The 22,616-nt window shown below is 64.2% G+C and overlaps 1 protein-coding gene and 1 long non-coding RNA gene across 2 annotated transcripts in view; one reads left to right on the forward strand and one right to left on the reverse strand.

The window, feature by feature from the left end:
- Positions 1-1,871: 1,871 nt before the first annotated feature.
- On the reverse strand, positions 1,872-6,626 carry LOC129147657 (uncharacterized). The gene is made up of 3 exons (XR_008554938.1): positions 6,462-6,626; positions 3,251-3,520; positions 1,872-2,968 (listed from the first exon to the last, which is right to left on the reverse strand). It is a non-coding gene; the product is annotated as an uncharacterized LOC129147657 (long non-coding RNA).
- A 543-nt stretch (positions 6,627-7,169) lies between these two features.
- HUNK (hormonally up-regulated Neu-associated kinase) overlaps positions 7,170-22,616 on the forward strand; it is a 36,163-nt gene continuing 20,716 nt past the window's right edge. The window contains exon 1 of the mRNA XM_054710595.1: positions 7,170-7,412. Within this exon, the coding sequence (XP_054566570.1) occupies positions 7,170-7,412 (243 nt within the window). The remainder of the gene's footprint in view (positions 7,413-22,616) is intronic.

Here is a 22,616-nt window from a genome sequence, read left to right on the forward strand (position 1 = left end):
TGACGTGTTTCTAAGGGGGTGACGGCCGGTCAGCGCCCAGCAGAAAGCGCCACCTCCATTTATTTCAAATTCCGTGTTTTCTGACTTAGGTCCCAGACACTTTCCACGTTGACTTAAGACAACAGTAACCCACGTGTCTACAGGGTGTCCCCAACGCGCATACACTTAGAACAGACAGAGGGGCGCTGGCCAACACATCCCGGCTCCGAGCCGGCAAAGCACACACACCCGGGAGCTGCTCCCTCTGCAGGGGGGTCGCCCAGTGCAGGGGGGTCGCCCAGGCCGCAGGGGGTCGCCCAGTGCAGGGGGGTCGCCCAGGCCGCAGGGGGTCGCCCAGTGCAGGGGGGTCGCCCAGGCCGCAGGGGGGTCGCCCAGTGCAGGGGGGACCCTGCGTTGTGTGTGTGGACGGAAGAGCCGGTCCAACCAGCAGGGGGCGCCCGCCCCCCTTGTCCGCACGTGGCCCCTGTGGTCCTGGCGGCCTGAGTGCGGGTGTGGCTGGCGAAGGGCTCAGCCCGAGGCCTCGCTCTCAGCGTCTCCCCCTCCTCCCTGCACCCCACCCCCCGCACCCCCGCACCCCGGGTCCCATCTTGGAGTTGCCCGGGTGCCGCTCCCTCTCCAGGTCCCTGCGCAGCACTGACCCGCCGGTTCCGGGAGACACAGCCCGGATGCAGGACGGACGGACGGACGGCCTGGAAGAGTGTGGGGTGGGGAGCCCAGGGACAGGGACGGAAGCAGACGGGAGAGCCGGGGCAGCTGCTGAGGACGCGGCCTGGGCCGTGATGGGACCAGGCCCCCCGGGTCTTCACCGTGGGGGGTCCCCCGCACAGTGTGGGGCAGGGGCTGATGTGATCCGGGTCCCATGTTTACGAGCTGGTGTCCCCCCCGCCTCGTGGCTCGCCGGTTGGGCGTCGCCTAATGAACCAGGAGGTCAGGGCACAGGCCCGGGTTGTGGGCTGGATCCCCAGTGTGGGGCGTGCAGGCGGCAGCCGATCAATCAATCTCCCATCATTGATGTTTCTCTCTCCCTCTTCCTCTCCCTCCTCTCTGAAATCAATAAAAAATATACATTAAAAAAGAGCTGGTGTTGACTTTGGTGTGGGAGCCAGGGATCCCTGCGGCGAGGGGAGAGATGGGCCTGCAGAGGCGACAGAGGGGTGGGAGGGGGTCAGGTGGGGAAGCAGAGCCTTAGGATCGCCCAGGGATGGAGGGGTGGGACAGGAGGGCCGGGGAGGAGGGAGCAGAGGGCGGCTCTTAGATTTGGGGGTGAGCTTGGGTGAAGTCCTGGGAAAGGGGTGAGGAGGGTGGTGTTGTGTGCGATCCTGTAACACTTGCGGGACCTGGATCGAGCTGCCCACGGCTCTGGGTCCGGGAGGGGATCCAGGCTGGGGAGGAGGCGTTGGGTTCCTCGGTCACGGGACACGCGTGTTTGTGGCCGCTGGGGTGGTCCTGAGGGACTGCGGTCGGTGTTGACGGGAGACCCACTCTGGTCCCACTCCCTTGATCTCCCAGTTGTACGGTGGGGGAAACTGAGGCACAGAGGTCTGAGTCCCGACTCACTTTTATTTTTTTAATGTATTTTTATTGATTTCAGAGAGTAAAGGAGAGGGAGATAGAAGCATCAATGATGCTGAAACCGGTTTGGCTCAGTGGATAGAGCGTCGGCCTGCGGACTGAAAGGTCCCAGGTTTGATTCCGGTCAAGGGCATGTACCTCGGTTGCGGGCACATCCCCGGTGGGGGGTGTGCAGGAGGCAGCTGGTCGATGTTTCTCTCTCATCGATGTTTCTAACTCTCTATCCCTCTCCCTTCCTCTCTGTAAAAAATCAATAAAATATATTAAAAAAAAAAAAGAAACATCAATGATGAGGGAGAATCATGGATCGGCTGCCTCCTGCATGCCCCACACTGGGGATGGAACCCACAACCCGGGAATCGAAACGTGACCTCCTGGTTCATAGCCTCAACCACTGAGCCACACGGGCTGTCCCGACTAATTTTGGGGAAGGTTTTCATCATCGGGGTGCAGCCCGGCACGGCCACGCACAGCAGCGTCTTTGCGATGTGGGAGCCCTGCCGTCAGCGGTGCCGCCCACACGAGGTGTAGTGGGATCGTGGTGGACACGAACCCCGGGCCTGGGTGCGAGTCCTGCTCTGTTCCTCACTGGAAGCTCTGCTGGGGAGGATGGGTGTGTGGGCTTCACGGACGCCTCCCCGGCAAGGTTTATCGGCGCCGCTGTCTGGCTGGGCATCCGTCCGCTCCCCGTCCCCCGCCGGCTCTTGGCAGCCGAATGCTCTAGCCAACTTCACTTCCTGGCCGGCCGGCCCGCTCCTGCTCACTGCCTCCGACTGCTTCCAGCTGGGTCTCCTGGCCGGGCCGTGGGAACCTAGTCAGTCTCCCCACACAGGGGCGGGGGCGGAGGGGATGGGGAAGGAGGCGGGGAGGAAGGAAGCTGCTGCCAGGAGTCACTCACGGGTGATGCTTCTCGGAGGGTTGACTCCTCCGAGTCAGAGAATGGCCATCTTTGAAAGGCAACCCACACCCTGCAAATGCTTTTATTTATTTTTTTTACTGATTTCAGAGAAGAAGAGAGGGAGAGAGAGACGCATCAAGGATGAGAGAGAACCACTGACCGGCTGCCTCCTGCACGCCCCACCCTGGGGATCGAGCCCGGTCCTAACCTGGGCCTGGGCCCTGACCGGGGATCGAACTGTGACCTCCTGGTTCACAGGTTGACTCTCAACCGCTGAGCCACGCCAGCCGGGCCTGGCAAAGCTTTTGGGAAGTTACTGGCTATGTCCTCCCCCAGGACAGAGGAGATCTTGCTCTCAGGAGCCATGAAACCCTGCTCGCGGGAGAAGCAGTGAACAAGGACTTTCATTCACTCATTTGACAAATATTTGTCTCGGGCACCGTGCTAGGTGCTCCAGGCACGTGAAATGGAAAAGGTCCGCTCCCATTCCCGGTGAGTCTGAAAGAGAAGAAATAGAGCCCAGGGGACAGTGGGCGGGCGGAGGAGCCACCGGCTCTCACAGCTGGTTGGGGAGGGCCTCACGGGAAAGGGAACATCTGGCCTAGGTAGGAACGAGGTGGAAGGGGTAGGTGCGGGGGGGGGGGGGGAAAAGGTATAGGGGCGAGGACAGCTGGAACCGAGTGCCCAGGACGACCCCACGGGGGAGAAGGAACTCCGCTGAGGACAATCGGAGCCTTCGATGCTGGACGACGGCTTTTCAGCCACATGTCCTCTGCGTACCTGTCACCGGGCCGCAGTTTTGTGCACGAATCTGTCCCCCGTGCGGAAGTCCGGGGTCGTTCCTCAGGAAGCAAGGCCACTGCAGAGAGCAGGCCCTGGAGTTCGAACACCACCGCCCAGCCCAGGCAGCTGCAGGATTCTGGCTTCTCTTCGTTACCCGCCGCGGCCGATGGCATCAGCAGTGAGCGTGAGTCAAACCCAGCATCAGGCTGGAAAAAGCATTAACGGGCCTGTTTTTCTCTCCTCTTCACCCCTTTCCTGACGTCCACCCTGAGAGGATAAAGAAAAGGAAAGAAAACCTCTGTTTCATTGTGAACGTCTCCCACCATTTTTATGCCTGAAGCTGATTTTTTTTTTTTAGGTCACAAAGACTTTGATGAACAGTCTCTGACACTCGCCTCACACCGTAAGGGAATTTCTGAATTTTCATGTAGAGCTAATGTCCTGAATTAAAAATAAGTCATACTCTATTAATACTAGTACAACATTGGCAGATGCCCAAAGCTTTTCTTAAAAAAAAAATCTTTTTTTAATTGATTTCAGAGAGAGGAAGGGAGAGAGGGAGAAACATAATCATTGATCGGCTGCCTCCTGCATGCTGCCTACTGGGGATCAAGCCTGCAACACGGGCCTGTGCCCTGACGGGGAATTGAACCGAGACCTCCTGGTTCATGGGTCGACGCTCAACCCCTGCACACCAGCAGGGCGCCCACAGCTTTTCTGAACGAAGACTCAGAGTGGGTTCGACCCCACAGTGAGCGCCATACGCCTCATTCATTACAGAACTGTCCCCTCTCCCCCAAGTCACTGTCCTCTTAAAAATGTGATTATTGGCCCAGATGGTGTGGCTCAGTGGACAGAGCGTCGGCCTATGGACCAAAGGGGCCTGGGTTCGATTCTGGTCAAGGGCACATGCCTTGGTTGCAGGCTCCTCTCCGGCCGGGGCCGTGGTCGGGGCTCGTGCGAGAGACAACCAATCGATGTGTTTCTAAAACCATCAATGTTTCTCTCTCTCCCTCTTCCCCTCTCCCTAAACGTCAATGGAAAACATCATCGGGGGGGGGGGGGGGGGCGGTAAGAGATCAACCACAGGACTTGTATGCAGGCATACGAGCATAACCAATGGACACAGACACCGGGGGTGAGGGCACGTGCTGGGGGTGGGAGTGGCTGGGAGAGGTCAATGGGGGGAAAAGGAGACATAGGTAATACTTTCAACAATAAAGAATTTAAAAAAGAAAAATATCACTGAGTGAGGATTAACAACAAAACACAACAAAAAAATGTGACGAATTAGAGGCATTAAAGAGATGGAATGGGCCTTGCAGAAACTGTGGGGGTGGGGTGGTGGCAAAGAAGTCCCTTAAACACAGCAAGAAAAACATTCAAAACTGTATCTTAACATAAATATATACACACACACACACACACACTCACACACTTTTATTGATTTCAGAGATTCAGAGAAGGGAGAGGGAGAAAGAGATAGAAACATGCACCATTGATCGGCTGCCTCCTGCACGCCCCTACTGGGGATGAGCCCGCAACCCAGGCCTGTGCCCTGACCGGGATCACAGCGGTGACCTCCTGCTTCACAGGTCCACACTCAACCCCTGAGCCAGCCGGCCAGACTAGAGGCTGTACCCTGTATAATAAGAGGCTAATGTGCACACAGACCGAACGGCGGAGCAACCGAGCAACCGGCCACTATGACGTGTGCTGGCCACCAGGGGGTGCGGGTGTGGAACATGGCGGGATGGTGGGGCAGGTGAGCGGGGCCACCAGACCAAGGCGGGGCACCGGTTGCTGTCGTCGGGGCGAGCCTCTGGTGGTCACTGAAAGTTCTTTGCTCCTGCGTGCCGCGGTCCTGCCCGGTGCCGTCAGCGGGTGGGAGCAGCAGCCGCTCCGATCGCCCCTCAGGGCTTCTCCCCCTCCCCCTGCACCTGAGGGGTGACCGGGGCAGCAGCTGCAGCTTGCACCCACTGACGGCACCGGAGCCGGACCCGCTCGCACCCGCCGCTGGCGCTGGCCCAATTGCTCTGCACCGTCAGCCCGTGGGAGCGGCGGCGAAAGCCGGGCTGCTGGCAGACAGCGGGCCGGGCGGGGGCGCGGAGGATGGGCCGAGACCCGCCGTGCCCACTGCAGTTTCACCGCCCACAGTTCCTTTCAAGGTGCACGAACTCGTGCACTGGGCCCTCGTATTTAATAGTGAAAAACTGAAACATTGGGTAGATGGATAACAAACAGCTGTTGCCCTAGCCCCATGGTCGGCAAACCGCGGCGGCGAGCCACATGCGGCTCTTTGGCCCCTGGAGTGTGGCTCTTCCACAAAATACCACGTGCGGGCGCGCACGTACAGGGCGATGGAAACTTCGTGGCCCGTGCGCAGAAGTCGGTTTTCGGCCTGGGCGAGTCTATGTTGAAGAAGTGGCGTTAGAACACTCAAGGGGCCAGAGAGCCGCACGTGGCTCGCGAGCCGCGGTGTGCCGACCACTGCCCTAGCCGGTTTGGCTCAGTGGATAGAACATCAGCCTGTGGACTGAGGGGTCCCAGGTTGCAGGCTGGATCCCAGTGTGGGGCGTGCAGGAGGCAGCCGGTCCATGATGCTCTGTCATCACTGATGTTTCCATCTCTCTCTCCCTCTCCCCTCCTCTGAAATCGATAAAAAATTCATTTAAAAAGACCCCGCTCAGCCGGACAGGGCCGGGGCTTGTAACCCTGAGGAGCTGGTGCAGGTACCACTTAGAACCGGACCCATTTGGGACAGACGTTTCCTGGCCGTTTTGGGGTCGGAGCCCCCAGGACGTGGGTTAGTGACAGCGGTCCCCCCTCCCCCCCCTTTCGGAGCATCCGCGCGGGTCCGGGCGTCTTCCCGGCGCAGGGCGGCGGGGCTCGGTCTCTCCTCCCGCGGCTCAACAGGTCGCCTTTGGTGACGGCCTCCCTCCCGCTCCAGCCTCTGCGGAGGAGCCTGGTGGTGGGTCCGAGGCGGCGTCGGGATCCCGGGGAAGAAGTCAGGGCAGCGGTGCGGGTTTGGGCGCGCGGAGCAGAGCCTCCGGGAGCGCGGAGCCCGGCCCCGTCCCGCCGGCGCCCGCGGCCTCGCGGCGGGAAGCGAAGGTGGGAACCCCCGGGCGGAGGCTGCGGGCGCCCGGGTCCCCTCCTTCTCTCCGCGCGCCCCTCCGTCTGTCCATCCGTCCCCCCGCCCGGGCCCTACCGTCTGCCGGGCGGGCTGGGCGCCGGGTCCGGGGCGCCTTCCTCCCTCTCCGGCGCGGAGTGGGCGCGGCTGCGGGGCGGGTTTCTCCGCCGAAAGGTCCAGAAAACCCGCTCGGAATCCGGCAGGAGGCGGCCTCCCGGGGCGGCCGGGAGCGCGCGTCCGCCGGGCCGCGCGGGGTCCCCAGTCCGCCGCCGGGAGGCCGCGCCGCTCCCGCCCAGCCCCGCCCGGCGCGGGAGGAGGGGCTACGAGGGTTTGAAAGCGCACGGGCCGCGCGGGGAGCCCGCCGTTCCCGTTCCCGCCGCCCGCGCCCGGGTCGAATTCCGGCAAATCCCGGCTGGAGGGGCTCCTCCCGCCGCCGCCCGGCAGGAGCGCCCCGAGCCCGCGCGGGCCGGCGGGGCGGAGGCGGCGGCGGCGCCGGGATCGGGGACCCGGGACCCGGGCACCGGACCGCCCCCCGCCGCTCCCCCGCGCCCCCGAGCGGGGCCACGGCCCCCCGCCGCCCGGGCAGCACCGGGGCGGGGCCCGCGTCCCGAAAGGGGCCGGGCGACCCTCCGAGGAAGAACTTGTTGGGGGCGGGTCCCGGCCCGGTCGCCCGGGGCGGCCGCTATTGTCTGCGCGCGCTCGGCGGGGCCGGGCCGGCGGCGGCGGGAGGAGCCCGGGCGGCGGGAGCCCGAGCGGCGGGAGCCGGAGGAGGAGCCGGCGGGCGCGATGCCGGCGGCGGCGGGGGACGGGCTGCTGGGCGAGCCGGCGGCGGGGGGCGGCGGGGCCGGCGAGGACGCGGCCCGCGGGGGAAGTTCGCTGCCCGCCTGGGCGAGCGGGGTGCCCCGCGAGCGGCTGCGCGCCTTCCAGCACCACAAGCGCGTGGGCCCCTACCTGGTGGGCAGCCGCAAGCTGGGCGAGGGCTCCTTCGCCAAGGTGCGCGAGGGGCTGCACGTGCCGACCGGCGAGAAGGTGAGCGGGCGCCGCGCGGGCCGGGGGGCCGGGGGGGGGCCCAGGGCTGCGGGGTCCCGGCTGCGGGGTCCCGGCCGCCCCCGCCCCGCCTTTCCTCTCGGGAGGGAGAGCGAGAGCCCCCCGCGCGCAGGCCCGGCCGCCGGGCTCGGGCCTTCTCCGAAGGGGGCTCTGGAGTCAGTTTGGGGGTGGGGCTCCCCGGGAAGCCGCCCGCGGCCCCTTGGCTCTGGGAGGGCGCCGCCTGGCGGACACCAGCGCGGTTGGGGGGCTCGGCTCCGGGCCTTCGGGGCTGAAGTCGGGGGAGAGGCAGGAGCCGGGGCGGGGGTGCGTGCGCCCTCGTGGGGAGGGAGCCCAGAGCCTGAACCCCCCCCCGGGGCTCCGGGAGGAGCTGGGGGGTCTCCACCGGGGCTCCGGGGGGAGCTGGGGGGTCTCCACCGGGGCTCCGGGGGAGCTGGGGGGTCTCCACCGGGGCTCCGGGGGGAGCTGGGGGGTCTCCACCGGGGCTCCGGGGGAGCTGGGGAAGTTTTCCCGCCGAGGCCCCCGCCCCTCCCCCACTGCCTGCGTGGAGGACCCGCTCCGGCAGGTTCCGAAGTGCACGCCGGCGCCCGGGCTGCGGGGCTGGGAGGGGCGTTCCTCTGCTTCTGCGGGAGGAGAAGGCAAAGGAAGAACCCCCCCCACACCCCCATCTCATCCCCACCCCCACCCCGGGGCCCCGCCTGCAGCCCGGGGACCGGCCAGAAGTTGGTTGGTGTGAACTCTTGCCGGCGGGGCCCAGGGAGACCTGAGCGGTAACATCTGTGCAAAGAAGCCCAGGATGTGATGACTTGTGAGGGGAGCGCGCAGGCCCTGGGTCACCCCGACGGTGAGGCCGCCCCCCCACCGGCGATGCCTCAGGCTTGGAGCCACTTGCCACAAGCTCAGGTCCCCCCAGGCTCCAGGCCTCCAGGCTGGGGTCCTCCCCGGGGGGCCTGGGGTGGTCGCTGCTGTGGCCCAGCGCCCAGGAGGCGGCAGCAGTATGGGGGGCAGGGTGTCTGTGGGCTCCTGGGAGCCCGGGAGTCCTGTGCGGGGACCCCTGGCTACGGTGTGAGGTGCCCGCCCTTCCGCCCGTCCCCACGCTCCCCTGGCTGCGGTTCCCTCCTGGGTCCCCACTGTGCCCAGGAACCCCTTGCTCTGGCGTGCGGGCCTCAGCCTGGCCTTCTGCCCGGTGTTCCTCCAGCCCTTTGTGCGGGAGGGGAGGGGCAGAGCGAGAGCTCGCAGCAGTGCCTCTCGCTGGAATTTCCGTGCAGAAAGGGAGCCACGCTTCAGAGGAGGCGCAGTCACAGGAAACTCAGGCCTCGCTCCAGTCCGGGAGGGAGCAGGGCTGTCCACAGGTGGGTGCCCGGCCCCCGGGACTGCTCCTTCCCGGGGGGCCAGGGCCGGGCCGGCCTAACCCGGGCTCACTGGCTGGTGTGCTGTCTGAGGTCCTGTGGGCAGGGAGGTGGAACTTCATTCCTGTTCCAAACTGTAGGATCCGGCTGCTGTGCAGTTTCCTCGGGAAACTTGGCGAGGGGAGGCGAGGCTTCATGCAGACAGCAGGGGCCGAGGTCCCCGCACATGACCTCCCTGCGGGGCCGGGCTGCCTCTAGCGTCCCCCACTTCCCCAGCGAAAGGTGGGTCCCTCTGGCGCCCGCTCCACCCTGGGGCGGGTTTGTTCCATGACCCGGGGCTGTTGGCACTCAGCGCTCAGTCCCTGCCTGGCGGCCCGGGTTCCAGGGCTCCGTGCTGGGCACACGGGCATGCAGGAAGCTCCTGCCCAGGCGGGGTCGAGATGGGGAGCCCCCTGCAGCCCCAGGTGCTCCCGCCCTTTCTCCCTCCTCGAGTCTTTCTTACGCGATCCATCTGGATCCATCCGGCTTCACCTCGGCCAGGGCGGGCCTGGGCGTGGCTGTGGAATTACCGTGCTGGACCGGGAGGTCGATCCGATCCGGTGAGGGACGGGGTGCTTAGGGCGTAGGAGGAGGCAGCGATTTCCCTGCCGGCTCTTCTCCAGCCGCAGCGCCGTGAGAACCGTGAGAAACCTGGGTCCTTGCTCCCGTAATTGCCAGCTTTCCAGAAACAGTGGGTGTCGCTCCGCCTTTATCTCCCCATCCAGCACCTCTGGTGCTTGGCGAGCAGATCGGGCCGGGCAGGTGGTGGAGATGAAAATGCCCGTGTGCGCCCGTGGCTCTGCCCCGAAGGAGCACCGAGTGCACGAGACACCCCCCCACCACCACCATTTGGGGTGTTGTCTCCTTGAGGCCAAGACAAAGGTGAAGTCACCCTCACGTACCTGCAGCCTTTCAGTCTCTAAAAGGTGAGCTGTGCCCGGCCGGCGTGGCTCAGGGTTTGAGCGTCAACCTATGAACCAGGAGGTCACGGTTTGATGCCCGGGATTGTGGGCTCGATCCCCAGGGCAGGAGGGGGGTGTGTGTGTGCAGGAGGCGGCCGATCAGTGATTCTCTCTCATCATTGATGTTTCCCTCTCTCTCGCTCTCTTTCTCTGAAATCAATTTTTTTTTTTTTTGAAGGTGAGCTATTAAGAGAGGTTTCCCCGGGAGGGATGCTCAGGTGAGCCACGCGGGGGGAGGCCTTGAGTGACGGAACCTGGAGGAAGGGAGAGACGTGTCCCCCAACGGGGTGTACTTTTTGGAGAAAGCACCTCACTTTTCTCCTTTCCTTTTCTAACGGACACAGACCATAGTGGGAGAGGAAGTGAGTCATGGACACTGTAGTAAGAAATAGACGGCCCCAGGCCACCCCTGACAGGATCCAGGGCAAAGAGTTGGAGCCGGGGAAGGAGAGAGAGAGAGAGAGAGAGAGAACTTAGTGCCGGTTTCCAAAAAGACGCCGGCATCCTCCATGGCTTTCGGGGAATTGCTGAGTCCAGGTGACAAAGAGGCGCTTTTCTGGCCTCTGCTGCGGCTGCAGTCTCGTCTCAGCGGTCAGGAGGCCGCCTGTCCCCCCGCTGCCTGCAGGACAGGGCTCTGCCGGCTTCTCCCCGGGGCCTGTTTGTCTGGGGGTCACTCCGGTCTGGAGGGCCTGCTGCGGCTGGGAGAGGAAGGAGCCCGTGGCCGACAGGTTGTGTCCTCCGGCTTTGCGATGAAGCAAGCTCTGCCAATGTGGCTTTAACAGTGAGGAGTTCACTCGGTCATGTGACACTCCTGGTTGGCAGGTTCTCCGTCAGGGCTGAGTGTCTTTGGCTGAGCCCGGGATGATGACTGGAGGAGGGAAAAGGATCAGAAAATCAGATTTTGAAAAGTTTCCTCTGTGGCTTTGAGACCCAGAGCCCAGGGGCCGGGCAGGAGGATCGAGGGGTGACTGCAAGACCCGGAGGGGCTGTGCCTCCCGCCCTGACATGGCTCCTGGTGCCTGCGAAATGCACAGTTCTGGCACGTTTAGGACATAAAAACGTCACCGGCGATCTGTTTTCATTGATTGGAGAGAGAGAGAGAGGAAACATTGATGTGAGAGCGAAATATTGATGAGTTGCCTCCAGTTCACATCCCGACCGGGAATCGAACCCACAGCCCATGTATGTGCCCTGACTGGGCGTTGAACCTGCCACCTCTTGGTGGCAACCAGCGGAGCCCCCAGCCAGAGCTGCTGGCACATTGACCAAGTAATGGACTCCGTGTGGTTGGAAGGGCTCATGGGCGAGCATGTGTGTATCAGGCATGGAGCTGGCGGCCAGCGGGAGCGTAGCCGGGCCCCGTGACCTGCTCCAAGACGGACTGTCTGAGCCGCCAGCTGGGTGTAGGGCATGACCGGTGAAGGTGTTGAGATGTTTTGTTCTAACCTTTGGTTAAAAACAGAGCCTGTTTATTACTTCCATCGGAGCGAGCTGTTTGGGGACTAAAAATAAAAGCGGCTGCTTAGTGAGTCGCTAATAGCGGTGCGTGGCTCACGCCCGCCGCTACCTGGCGTGAAGGAGTTACTAAAAATACCCTCCTCTGCCGGGCAGGAAACACGACTCATTGTAACGTGGCCTTTGGCGGGTCTGTTTTTAGCCGGTGTTTCTGAAACAAACAGGTGCTAAACCCTGTATTTGTATTTGTATTTTTTATGCTGGAAATTGCGGGGTAACAGCTCTGAGGAAGGAGACCTGTGCAGAGAACTGGGGGTTCCCGTCAGCCCTCGGCGGGCTCTTGGCCAGCAGGGCCGGTGGCCTTGGCACTGCCCGCCCCGCCCCCTCTCTCTGAAGTGCTTGTGAGTGACGGTTGGCACTGCCCGTCACGGGGGCTCTTAGTGCTCATAGGCAGCCAGGCCCTCGGACCTCAGGAGGTGCTGAGTGCTGCCCACGGACGGGAGGGCCACCGGGGTCGCTCTGCCGGTGTGGCCCCCGCACGGGCAGGCGCCAGCGCCGGTCACCCTCCCGGAGGTCACCCCCAGAAGGCGGGGGGGGGGCGGCTGTGTCTGCGCCCGGAGATGGGAGGCCGGTGCCCTCTGTAGAGGGGTGAGGGGGGCCAGTGTCATGTACCTGGGAAGAGACACCCGTCCTGATTATTCACGGTAACGGAGCGACCTGCTCTCCTGGCTGTGGAATCCCACAGGTCACCGCGGCCTGGCCTTCTCTCAGCAAACCCCCCCCGCCCCCCGCTCCGCCTGGGCTCCGGCCACGGCCACGTGCTGCCTGGAGTGCCACGCTCTCGGGTGGCGCTGCTGCTGGAGGATGGACATGGGAAGGCGGGACCCCGGGGCCCGGCAGGCTGATGCCTCTACGAGGCGGAGCGCGCGCGGCCTGTCCTTTGCCGTCGCTGCCCGCGCAGCGTGCCGTGTTTGGGGTCCACGCGGGTCCACTAGGTTGCGGGTCTGCCTTTAGATAAACGCGCCCCCGGGAGCCTGGTGGACGGGAGCCCGCGTCTGGTTGTTGGAGAGAAACTTGGAGCTCTGTGCTCGGCGCCTGATGGAGTGGCTCTCGGTGCCGTTCGTCCAGATCCGGCGCCTGATGGAGGGGCTCTCGGTGCCGTTCCCCCCGATCCGGCGCCTGATGGAGGGGCTCTCGGTGCCGTTCCCCCCGATCCGGCACCTGATGGAGTGGCTCTCGGTGCCGTTCGTCCCGATCCGGCACCTGATGGAGTGGCTCTCGGTGCCGTTCCCCCCCCCCCCATCCGGCGCCTGATGGAGTGGCTCTCGGTGCCGTTCGTCCCGATCCGGCGCCTGATGGAGGGGCTCTCGGTGCCGTTCCCCCCGATCCGGCGCCTGATGGAGGGGCTCTCGGTGCCGTTCCCCCCGATCCGGCACCTGATGGAGGGGCTCTCGGTGCCGTTCGTCCCGATCCGGAGAAACGTCCGGAGGAAAGAGCAGGGGCCGGGCTCAGCCCGCGGCCCGCGCTCCCTCCGGGGGTTCCGGCTTCCTCAGGTCGGACGGGTGAGGCTGCAGCTGCTGCTCAGACGGGGGTTTGCAGTAGAACAAGATGCCTTCCTGGGAGCGACACTGAGGCCGGGACGTGTGTCCCAGACGGGCCTCGTGCCGCTGCAGGGAAAGGCTCAGCCGGGCTCCGAGGCATCGCTTGTCTAACTGAACCTTGACCCGGACTGGAGAACGCATCCTGGGAAAGCCGGCCGCTCCGCCAGAGCCGGGTCGGGGAGGCGGCCCTTCTCCCATCTCCATCGAGGTTCACTGAGGCGGACTCAGATCCTGGCCCCTGACCAGCCAGCTTCCCGAGGCTCCCGCTCAGCTCCCCCCACTTCCTCGTTCCAGGTCCCACCCCTGAGGCCCCTCCTCAGCCAGACGGAGCCCCAGGACGTGCAGGTGGGAGGTCTGTCGTGATGAATTCCGATCAGCGGTGCCCTCCGGGGCTGCCGGGTGTGCGAGCGCGTTTCCGTCCAGATCCTCGCTCCCCTCCTACAGGCTCTCCCAGCGCAAAGGGAGTCCTGAAGCTGAGAGTGGATGCGACGGAGCCCCCCCAAGTCCCCACCGCCCCTGCATTAAAGTCAGCTACTGCCCAGTTGGCGTGGCTCAGTGGTTGAACGTTGATCTAGGAACCAGGAGGTCACGGCTCGGTTCCCGGTCAGAGTGCATGCTGGGGTTGCGGGCTCGATCCCCAGTGGGGGGCGTGCAGGAGGCAGCCGGTCCATGATTCTCTCTCATCACTGATGTTTCTCCCTCTCTCCCTCTCCCTTCCTCTCTGAAATCAATGGGGGGAAAAAGAAGAAAGCCTGCAGCCATAAAGTTACATTAGCACAGCGTCACGATTTATGTTTAAGGGTCCCTGTGCACACACACATCAGAGGGAGCGAGTCCGAGCAAGTCCAGGTTTGGGCCCTTTAAGAGGAACACCTGGGACTCCTGCAGCCTCCGGCTCACTCAGCCCCCCTCCCAGCTGGTGTTTACAGCCAGAAGTTACGGGGAGTTCTCTCCTGGCACTGGAACCCTGGGCTGGGGGCCCGGTGTGGGGCCTGGGGGGCCCGGTGTGGGGCCGGGGGGCCCGGTGTGGGGCCGGGGGCCCGGTGTGGGGCCGGGGGGCCGGTGTGGGGCCGGGGGGTCCGGTGTGGGGCCCGGGGGTCGTGTGTGGGGCTGGGGGTCCGGTGTGGGGCCCGGGAGTCCGGTGTGGGGCCCGGGAGTCCGGTGTGGGGCCGGGGGACCCAGGTGTGGGGTCCGGTGTGGGGCCGGGGGGTCTGGTGTGGGGCCGGGGGGGTCCGGTGTGGGGCCGGGGGCCCGGTGTGGGGCCGGGGGGCCAGTGTGGGGCTGAGGGGCCCGGTGTGGGGCTGGGGGGCCAGTGCGGGGCCGGGGGGTCCGGTGTGGGGCCCGGGGGTCGTGTGTGGGGCTGGGGGTCCGGTGTGGGGCCCGGGAGTCCGGTGTGGGGCCCGGGAGTCCGGTGTGGGGCCCGGGAGTCCGGTGTGGGGCCGGGGGACCCAGGTGTGGGGTCCGGTGTGGGGCCCGGTGTGGGGCCGGGGGGGGGCCCGGTGTGGGGCCTGGGGCCGGGGGGCCCGGTGTGGGGCCGGGGGGGCCGGTGTGGGGCCGGGGGCCCGGTGTGGGGCCGGGGGTCCGGTGTGGGGCCGGGGGTCCGGTGTGGGGCCCGGGGGGCCTGGTGTGGGGCCGGGGGGTCCGGTGTGGGGCTGGGGGGCCCGGTGTGGGGCCGGGGGGTCCGGTGTGGGGCCGGGGGGGCCGGTGTGGGGCCGGGGGTGCCGGTGTGGGGCCGGGGGGCCCGGTGTGGGGCCTGGGGGGCCCGGTGTGGGGCCGGGGGGGCCGGTGTGGGGCCTGGGGCCCGGTGTGGGGCCGGGAGGGCCGGTGTGGGGCCGGGAGGGGCCGGTGTGGGGCCGGGGGCCCGGGCTTCTCGGGGGTCCTCTGCAGCCCAGATAACCCTCCCTACTTTTATCCGCCACACGTGGGTTAGGACCAGTCTGCTCCGCGTCCCCCGCTCCCACCTGTGTCCATGTGGCTTCTTCTTCATGTTCTTAGCGGAGGGACTGCTGTTCAGCTAGATTCCAGGCGGTTCTGAGTAACGGTTGTTCTGTAGTTTAGTTGTAATTTTTTAAAAAAAAATTTAATTCTCACCTGAGGATATTTTCCCACTGATTTTAGAGAGAGTGGAAGAGAGGGGAAGACAGAAGTATCGACGTGAGAGAAACATCGATTGGTTGCCTCCTGCAAGTGCCTTGACCAGGGCCTGGGCTGGGGAGGAGCCTGCAACTGAGGTAAATGACCCTGACCGACTCGAACCCGGGACCCTCCGGCCCGCGGGCCGATCCTCTCTCCCCGGAGCCAGGCCGGCCAGGGCTCGTGGTGGTCTGGATGTGGTCTTGGAGGAGGCGAGTCTCAGAAGCTTCTAGGCTTTTCTCTCCGTCACGCTGCAGGTATTCGGTCGGTCCTCTGCCTCTGGCTTCTGGTTTAGTTTCTTTTCTGGAGGGCGCGTGGACATGGTCCGAGTGGCCCCGTCAGACCAGTTTCTCTTCTTTCCTTTTCTCTTGTGTTTTTTTTTTTTTTCTGCTCCCGCCAACCAGAGGGTTTGTCACTGGCCTTGCTGTGTGAGTGGACGGTGTTCCGGGGGCGTCGTCGGCAGAAAGCCCTTTGCGCCGGGCAGGCGTTTCCCCTTCCTTTTCTAACCGTTGCGTCATGATTTAGCCCAGTGGTCGGCACACCGCGGCTCGCGAGCCACCTGCGGCTCTCTGGCCCCTTGAGTGTTCTAACGCCACTTCTTCAACACAGACTCGCCCAGGCCGAGAACCGGCTTCTGCGCACGGGCCACGAAGTCTCCATCGCCCTGTACGTGCGCGCCCGCATGTGGTATTTTGTGGAAGAGCCACACTCAAGGGGCCAGAGAGCCGCATGTGGCTCGCGAGCCGCGGTTTGCCGACCACGGATTTAACCTAATGGTGTCCCGTCCGGAAGCACTGGCTCCGGTTCCTGCCGCCTTCCTGCTGCTCAGCGGCCGTGGGGCCTTCGGCACGGCGGTCACACCCGCACACCAGCCTGTGCCGCAAAATGATGCCCACCGTACCTCGCGGGAACTCACCGGGAGTTTGCCTAAATGTGTACGTGTGTGTTAAATATGCATATGTGTTAAATACGTACGTGTGTGTGTATGTGTAAGGCACACAGTATCATGTGCGGCACACGCGGAGGTGGCGATTGTTCTGTTGGACGCCCACGTTGATGTGTAACCCTTAAGGCAGGCGAACGAGGCTCTCAGGTGCGGAGAAGCGGGTGCCACTCAGCTTATCGCGGTGGCGGAGTTTTATGTTAGGATAAAGGGGTGGTGAGGGAGAAGATTAGGGCGACACTTGTCCCTTCTGCAGTCACCACCTCCCTGGGGACTGGAAGGCCTCAGGACACCCCCACAGGGATGTCTGCATCCCTCGGATGTCTCCCCCCGCCCCCCCCCCCCCGCCTCCGCTTCTGCCCAGCTCAGCGCTGCGGCTCCTGGAGCAGAGTCCTCTGGCCGGGCTGCCCCTGGCTCCCACCCCCTGGTTTCTACTTCCTGCTCTTTCTAGATTTGACTGGACGTCCTTGCATTTCTTTTAAAATATATATTTTTATTGATTTCAGAGAGGAAGGGAGAGGGAGAGAGGGAAACATCCATGACGCGAGAGAATCATGGACCGGCTGCCTCCTGCACATCCCCCACTGGGGATGGAGCCACAACCCGGGCCTGTGCCCTGACCGGGACTTGAGCCAGGGACCCCCTGGCTCCTGGGTCAAGGCTTAACTGCTGAGCCTCACGGGCTGGGCTCAGGGGAGCGGCTGAGTAGACGGTCCATCAGCTTCCAGCTGTGCTCCCTCAGGGTGGTGGTCTCCACTGATGGGTTGGCCCCAGGGCGGGGAAGGGGGTGCGGGGGCGGGGGCGGGGGTGCAGCTGTTCCTGAGGCAGCCACGGGGCCACCTGTCTGGTTTGGCTGCTTTTCAGGGCCCCGAGCTGAAATGTTCTCTCTGGGGAGGAAAGGGCAGGGGGCTGACCGCAGGCAGGTGGTGAGCTGGGGGAGGGGAGGCCCCCTGGGCGAGGGTCCTGCTGTCCAGGTCTGCCCTTGCTCGGCCCGGGGCTCCCTGCCGCTGACCTGGGCGGGGCCGTGGCCTGGCCCTTTGGGTCCCGGGGGTGGAAGTTTGTCGTGGAGTCTCATCGGCCAGTTCCTGGGCGTCCAGTTCTTACCGTGCCCCCGCCCCCGCCCCAGCCCCAAACGTGACTTCATTCCTCTGCCTTCCCGGCCGCGTTGGCTGCCCGGCGTCCTGCGAGGCGAGAACAGAACATCGATGTTTCCTGGGGCGCCTGGGGCGGGACCGCGTCTTGAATGGGAGCTGATTTTGGGGTGCGACGTGTGACGTCAGGGGTTGAGGGCGCACGTCGAAGACCTCTTCGCTGTGGAAGGAAGGTCGTCCGAGGCCCAGGCGGGGAGGGACGGCGGAGGCGGCCGGCCACTTCCTCTCTCCTCACCCGCTCCCTGTCCGCCCGTGACGTCCCTTTAAACCGCGCTTCTCCCCTAAAGCCGAGTCTGGTGCTCGGTGAGGTCTGCTCGCCCCGTGGCCGCTGGCACTGGGGGCGCGCTCCTGGTCCCCGTGGCCGGTGGAGTGGGGTTGGCGAAGTCCCGAGACTCACACGGAGTCCGTGGCTCCTGAGGCTTTGCTCCTGCTTCCTGCCTTCGCCCGTTCCCTCCACGGCCACGCGGCCCGGGGGCCCCGCACGGTGGGGAGCCTGGGGGCAGGGCCAGCCCCCCCCTGAGGCCCCTGTCGGCCTCGGCAGCCCCTGTGGGTTCCACCCCGGCTGCTCTTGGATTCACCTGCCGGCCAGCCCGGTGCCCCTTCCGGTTCGGCTCTCCTGGGCCTCGCCACCCAGGTCCCCACGCGTGGTCCGTCTTCCTCGCTAGAAACGGCCTCTCACCCGCGACCGCCCTGCCAGCACGTGATCGCTCAGCCCCCTATCGCCCGCGGGATCCCGGCGCTCACCCCGTATCTGGGGCGCCCCGATCAGCCCCCTGGGCTGTGTCCTGGTTTCTGTCCCAGCTGGCAAGGTGCGTCCCGGGTGAGTCTGTGGGCTCGCCCCCGAGTTTCCACCGAGCACGAAGCCCATTTTGCTTTCAGCAGAGCTAAGGTCAGCGCCGGGGTCCGGAGTCTCCCTTCCTTGTCCGCACAGTCCGACCAGCGTCAGGCTGGCTCCGTGCGGCTCCCATTGTGTGTGGGGTGTGCGGGGCCCCGTGGCTGCGGCGGGAACACAGGCAAAGGCAAGGAAGCAGGAGCAGAACCCAAGGGGCCGGAGCGATGCGCACGGAGAGCCAGGGCGAGCGCTCCTTTGTGGGGGGTTATCTGTCCCCAATGTTCACGGCCTTGCATTGCCCCCCCCCCCCCCCCCCGGGATCTCTGTTCCCAGGTTTGACTGAAGCCTCTTCTCTGTGTCACTGCCCATGCATCCATCTCCCCTTTGCCGGACCCCCTCCCCCGGGGACCCGCAGGGAGTGGGCCGTGGCACCCTGGGGAGATGCCCAAAGACTGCTGCTTCATACCTGGTCCCCCCCTGGCTTCCGTCCTGTTATTATTTTCACTAGGGGCCCGGTGCACGGAATTCATGCGCTTAGGGGGTGCCCTCAGCCCGGCCTGGGCCCTCTCGCAGTCCGGGAGCCCTCGGGGGATGTCTGACTGATGGCTTAGGCCCACTCCCCGCAGTCGGACATCCTTAGCGCTGCCGTGGAGGTGGGAGAGGCTCCCGCCACCTCCGCTGTGCTCGCCAGCCGTGAGCCCGGCTTCTGCCCCCTGGTGGTCAGTGCGCGTCACAGCAGCCGGTTGTTCCGCTGTTAGATTTGCATATTAGCCTTTTATTGTAGAGAATTGTTTTTAAATATATTTTATTGACTCTGGAGAGAGAGGAAGGGAGAGGGAGAGAGAGAGAAACATCTATGATGAGAGTGACTCATTGACCGGCTGCCTCCTGCACGCCCCACACAGGGCATGTGCCCTGACCGGGAATCGAGCCATGACCTCCTGGATCATAGGTCGATGCTCAGCCACTGAGCCATGCCGGGCGGCTGTTTCTATTATTAATAACCAGCTAATTACCAGGGCTTCGTAACCAGTTTAATAAATAAAAGCATTGCCTCCACCTGGAAAGGGTCTCGCGTTTCTTCTTTCAAACACCGACCGATTGTCGCCTTCAGGCAGGGCTGCTGGGTGGGGACCCGGCGCCTCCTGAGAAGGAGGCGTCCCCTCTGGGAGCCCGGCGGGTCCGCGGTGCCCTGGGGCGGCTGCAGCTCCTGGCGCTCAGGAGGAGCCGCTGCCTTGATTCCAGAGCACACAGTGGGGGCCGTGGGGGCCGGGTGTCCACCCTGAGCAGCCCCCCAGGGGTGTTTCTGTGTCCGGCGCCGGCAGGCCCTCTCCGCGGAGTTCTAGACGCCTCGGAGCCAGGGCCCCGGTCAGTCAGGTCTGTCAGCCCGTGTTGGGGATCCTAAGTCACCCTCTTCCTGTCCGCTCTCCCACCCTGCGGGTGCTCCTCTCAGACCCTGGCTGCCACTGAGCCACTGCCACACACTGACCCACGGCCCGGGCGTCTCAGCAGCAGCCGAGTGAGGTAGAGATTTGGAAATTCTGCTTTTAAAGTGACCGGTGTGGAGCCCGGCTGGTGTGGCTCAGGGGTTGAGGTTCGACCTATGAACCAGGAGGTCACGGTTCAATTCCCGGTCAGGGCCCAGGCCCGGGTTGCAGGCTCGATCCCCAGTGGGGGGCGTGCAGGAGGCAGCCGGTCCATGATTCCCTCTCATCATGGATGTTTCTCTCTCCCTCTCCCTTCCTCTCTGAAATCAGTAAAAATACTAGAAATAAATTAAATGGCCAGTGTGGGAAGTCAGATAACTTGTCTCGCTCTGGTTCTTGTTGGTTCCATTGAGTTACCGGCTGCAGCTGTTTACCCGCCGGGCAGCCAGGGCGCGAAGCAGCTCGGCTGTGGGTTCGAGTCCGGGATGGGTGCTGTGGCCCACTGGCGCCCGGGGGCGTGTCTCTCTGCGCCAAGGGCTTCCCTCGCGCTGAAGGGAACCGGAAGGACCTTCCCAGGGCCGGGGGCTGAGGGAGAGAGGCCGGCAGTCCTTGCTCAGTGCTTTATCGGGGGTTGTGGGGGGGGGATGCTCCGTCGGAGAGCTCTGCGGCTGGAGACCGCCGGCCGCACGTGGGCCTTTTTATCGGCTTTCACCCTGAGCGGTCGAGGAGACAGGGCCTCGTCCAAATGGCTCCTCCCTTTTCTGTTTATGGCAGCTCAGCTAGACCATGTAGGTCGCTCAGGGGCCCCCGCCACGTGGATGTGTACACAGCTCTCCGTGCCCCACGGGTTGGTGGACTGAGGGGTCTGCACCCCGAGACCCCTGTCGATTCCAACAGGAGCGTTTAATGCTCTGTGTGCTGTCAGTCTCTCCCTTTTAAATACATTTTTATTGATTTCAGAGAGGAAGGGAGAGGGAGAGAGAGAAGCATCCACGATGAGAGAGAATCACGGACCGGCTGCCTCCTGCACGCCCCACACTGGGGACGGAGCCCACACCCCGGGCCTGTGCCCTGACCGCCTGGTTCATAGGTCGACACCCAACCACTGAGCCACGCTGGCCGGGCCCGATCCATCTTGTCTTTATTTAAAGATAAAAGTGTCTTTTTAAGAAAATCTTCACCTGCCCTAGCTGGTTTGGCTCAATGGACAGGCAGGGGTCCTCAGACTACGGCCGCGGGCACATGCGGCCGCCGCGGACATGGATCCGGCCGCGGGTGTTTCTGCCGCCGCTCCCCGTCCTGCTCAGCAGCCGACTCGTCCCGGGCCAATCAGTGTTTCTCTCTCATCATCGATGTTTCTATCTTTCTCTCCCTCTCCCTTCCTCTCTAAAATCAATAAAATATATTTAAAAAAAGAACATCCTCACCCGAGGACGGATGGATACGTATTTAATGTCTAGAAAAGTTTACGACGTCCAGCAGCAGCTGAGGTTCAGCAGGAAGGCAGGTGCCGGAGGGGAAGCCCCTCGGGGCCGTGACCCCGGGCCGTCTCGTCGCCGCCTCGTTCCACTCGGGGGTGTAGGCGAGTCTCCCCATCAGACCCGGGGCTCTCTTCCTGTCACTGCGATGGAGAGGAGTTTACGGGGTGAAAGACTGAGCGCCGCACCCCTCGCCTCTGCTGAAGCCCTGAGCCCCAGCCCCTCAGCACGCGCCTGCCTCGGAGCTGGGCCCCCCTCGAGAGCTGATCCAGTTCAGCGAGGTCCCTCGGTGAGCCCCGGTCCCCGCGGCCTGGTGTCCCGAGAAGGCGAGGACAGGAGGACGCAGACTTGCACAGAGGGAGGCCCCGGGGGGGGGGGGGGGGACGGGGACAGGGCAGCGCCTGCACCTCAGAGAGGGGCCTGCCTCGTCCACGCCGGGACCTCAGACGCGCAGCTTTGGGCCGAGAAAAGGAAGTCCCGTTTGCTCGGGCCCCGCCTGTGGCCGCCCTGGCCCAGTCACACCTGGGAGAATGGGAGAAGTTCATGAACGGCATTGACAAACGGCTTTTTTTTTTTTTTTTTTTAACGAATCACGTGCTTGGTGCATGGTTTTACCGGGCGATTGCCAGGCAGCCCGCCCCGGGCACACGTGGGTGCAGATGCGCACACGCCTCCCGCCCGTCCCGTGTCCCCTGCCCGGGGATCCCCGCCCCTCCCACGTGCTCTGTCTGCGGCCGGCTTGGGGCCGAGGGGTCCCGCGGGGTCCGGGTTCCCAGCAGCAGGAGGGAGGCCGGGAGGATTTATGGGGTCGTGGCGGGGTCACTAACTCTGCTTTCACACATGACGCCAGAGATGCCCGTGTGTGTGTGTGTGTGTGTGTATTTAACATATATTTGTTAACATATATTTAACATAACATTGATTTCAGAGCGGAGGGAGCGGGAGGGAGGGAGCCTCAGTGATGAGAGAGAGTCGTTGATTGGCGGCCTCCTGCAGGCCGGCGGGCGGAAGTGCCCTCGAACAAACCCCAGCAGGTGGGGAGAGACCTCCCTGAGGAGCAGGGACGGCCGGCCCTGTTTGGGTGCGGGGCTGAAGGGGGTGGTGGGCTCTGACGTGCAGTGTGTGGGGGACCCGTGTGGAAGGTCCCCAGCACCCGGCCCGAGGTGGAGGGCTGGTGAGGCTTCCTGTGCGCGGGCACAGCTGTTCCTTCCACCCCGTCCTGGCACCACGACCTCTGGCCCTCCCGGGCCCTGGCCCTCCCGCTGCTGATCCGCGGAGGCTTTCCTTAGCGTCCCAGTGGCTAGAGCGTCGGCCCTCGGACTAAAGGGTCCCGGGTTCGATTCCGGTCAAGGGCTTGTCCCTTGGTTGCAGGTCCCCGGCCCTGGCCCCGGTCAGAGTGTGTGCAGGAGGCAGCCAGTCGACGTGTCTCTCTCACATCGATGTCTCTCTCTGTCTCCCCCCCCCCCCTACTCTCTCTAAAATCAATGGGAAAATACCCTGGAGTGAGGACTCACCGGGGAAATAAAAAGGTTGGGCCAAAACCGGTTTGGCTCAGTGGATAGAGCGTTGGTCTGCGGACTGGAGGGTCCCGGGTTCGATTCCGGGCAGGGGCATGTACATTGGTTGTGGGCACATCCCCAGTGGGGGGCGTGCAGGAGGCAGCTGGTCGATGTCTCTCTCTCATCGATGTTTCTGGCTCTCTATCCCTCTCCCTTCCTCTCTGTGAAAAATCAATAAAAAAATATATATATATATAAATAAAAAGGTTGGAATATTCTGGTCTTTGCTGATGTTGGGGCTCCCCGCTCCCCCCCCCCCC

Source organism: Eptesicus fuscus, chromosome 3 (genome assembly GCF_027574615.1).
Source record: "Eptesicus fuscus isolate TK198812 chromosome 3, DD_ASM_mEF_20220401, whole genome shotgun sequence".
Taxonomy (NCBI): Eukaryota; Metazoa; Chordata; class Mammalia; order Chiroptera; family Vespertilionidae; genus Eptesicus; species Eptesicus fuscus.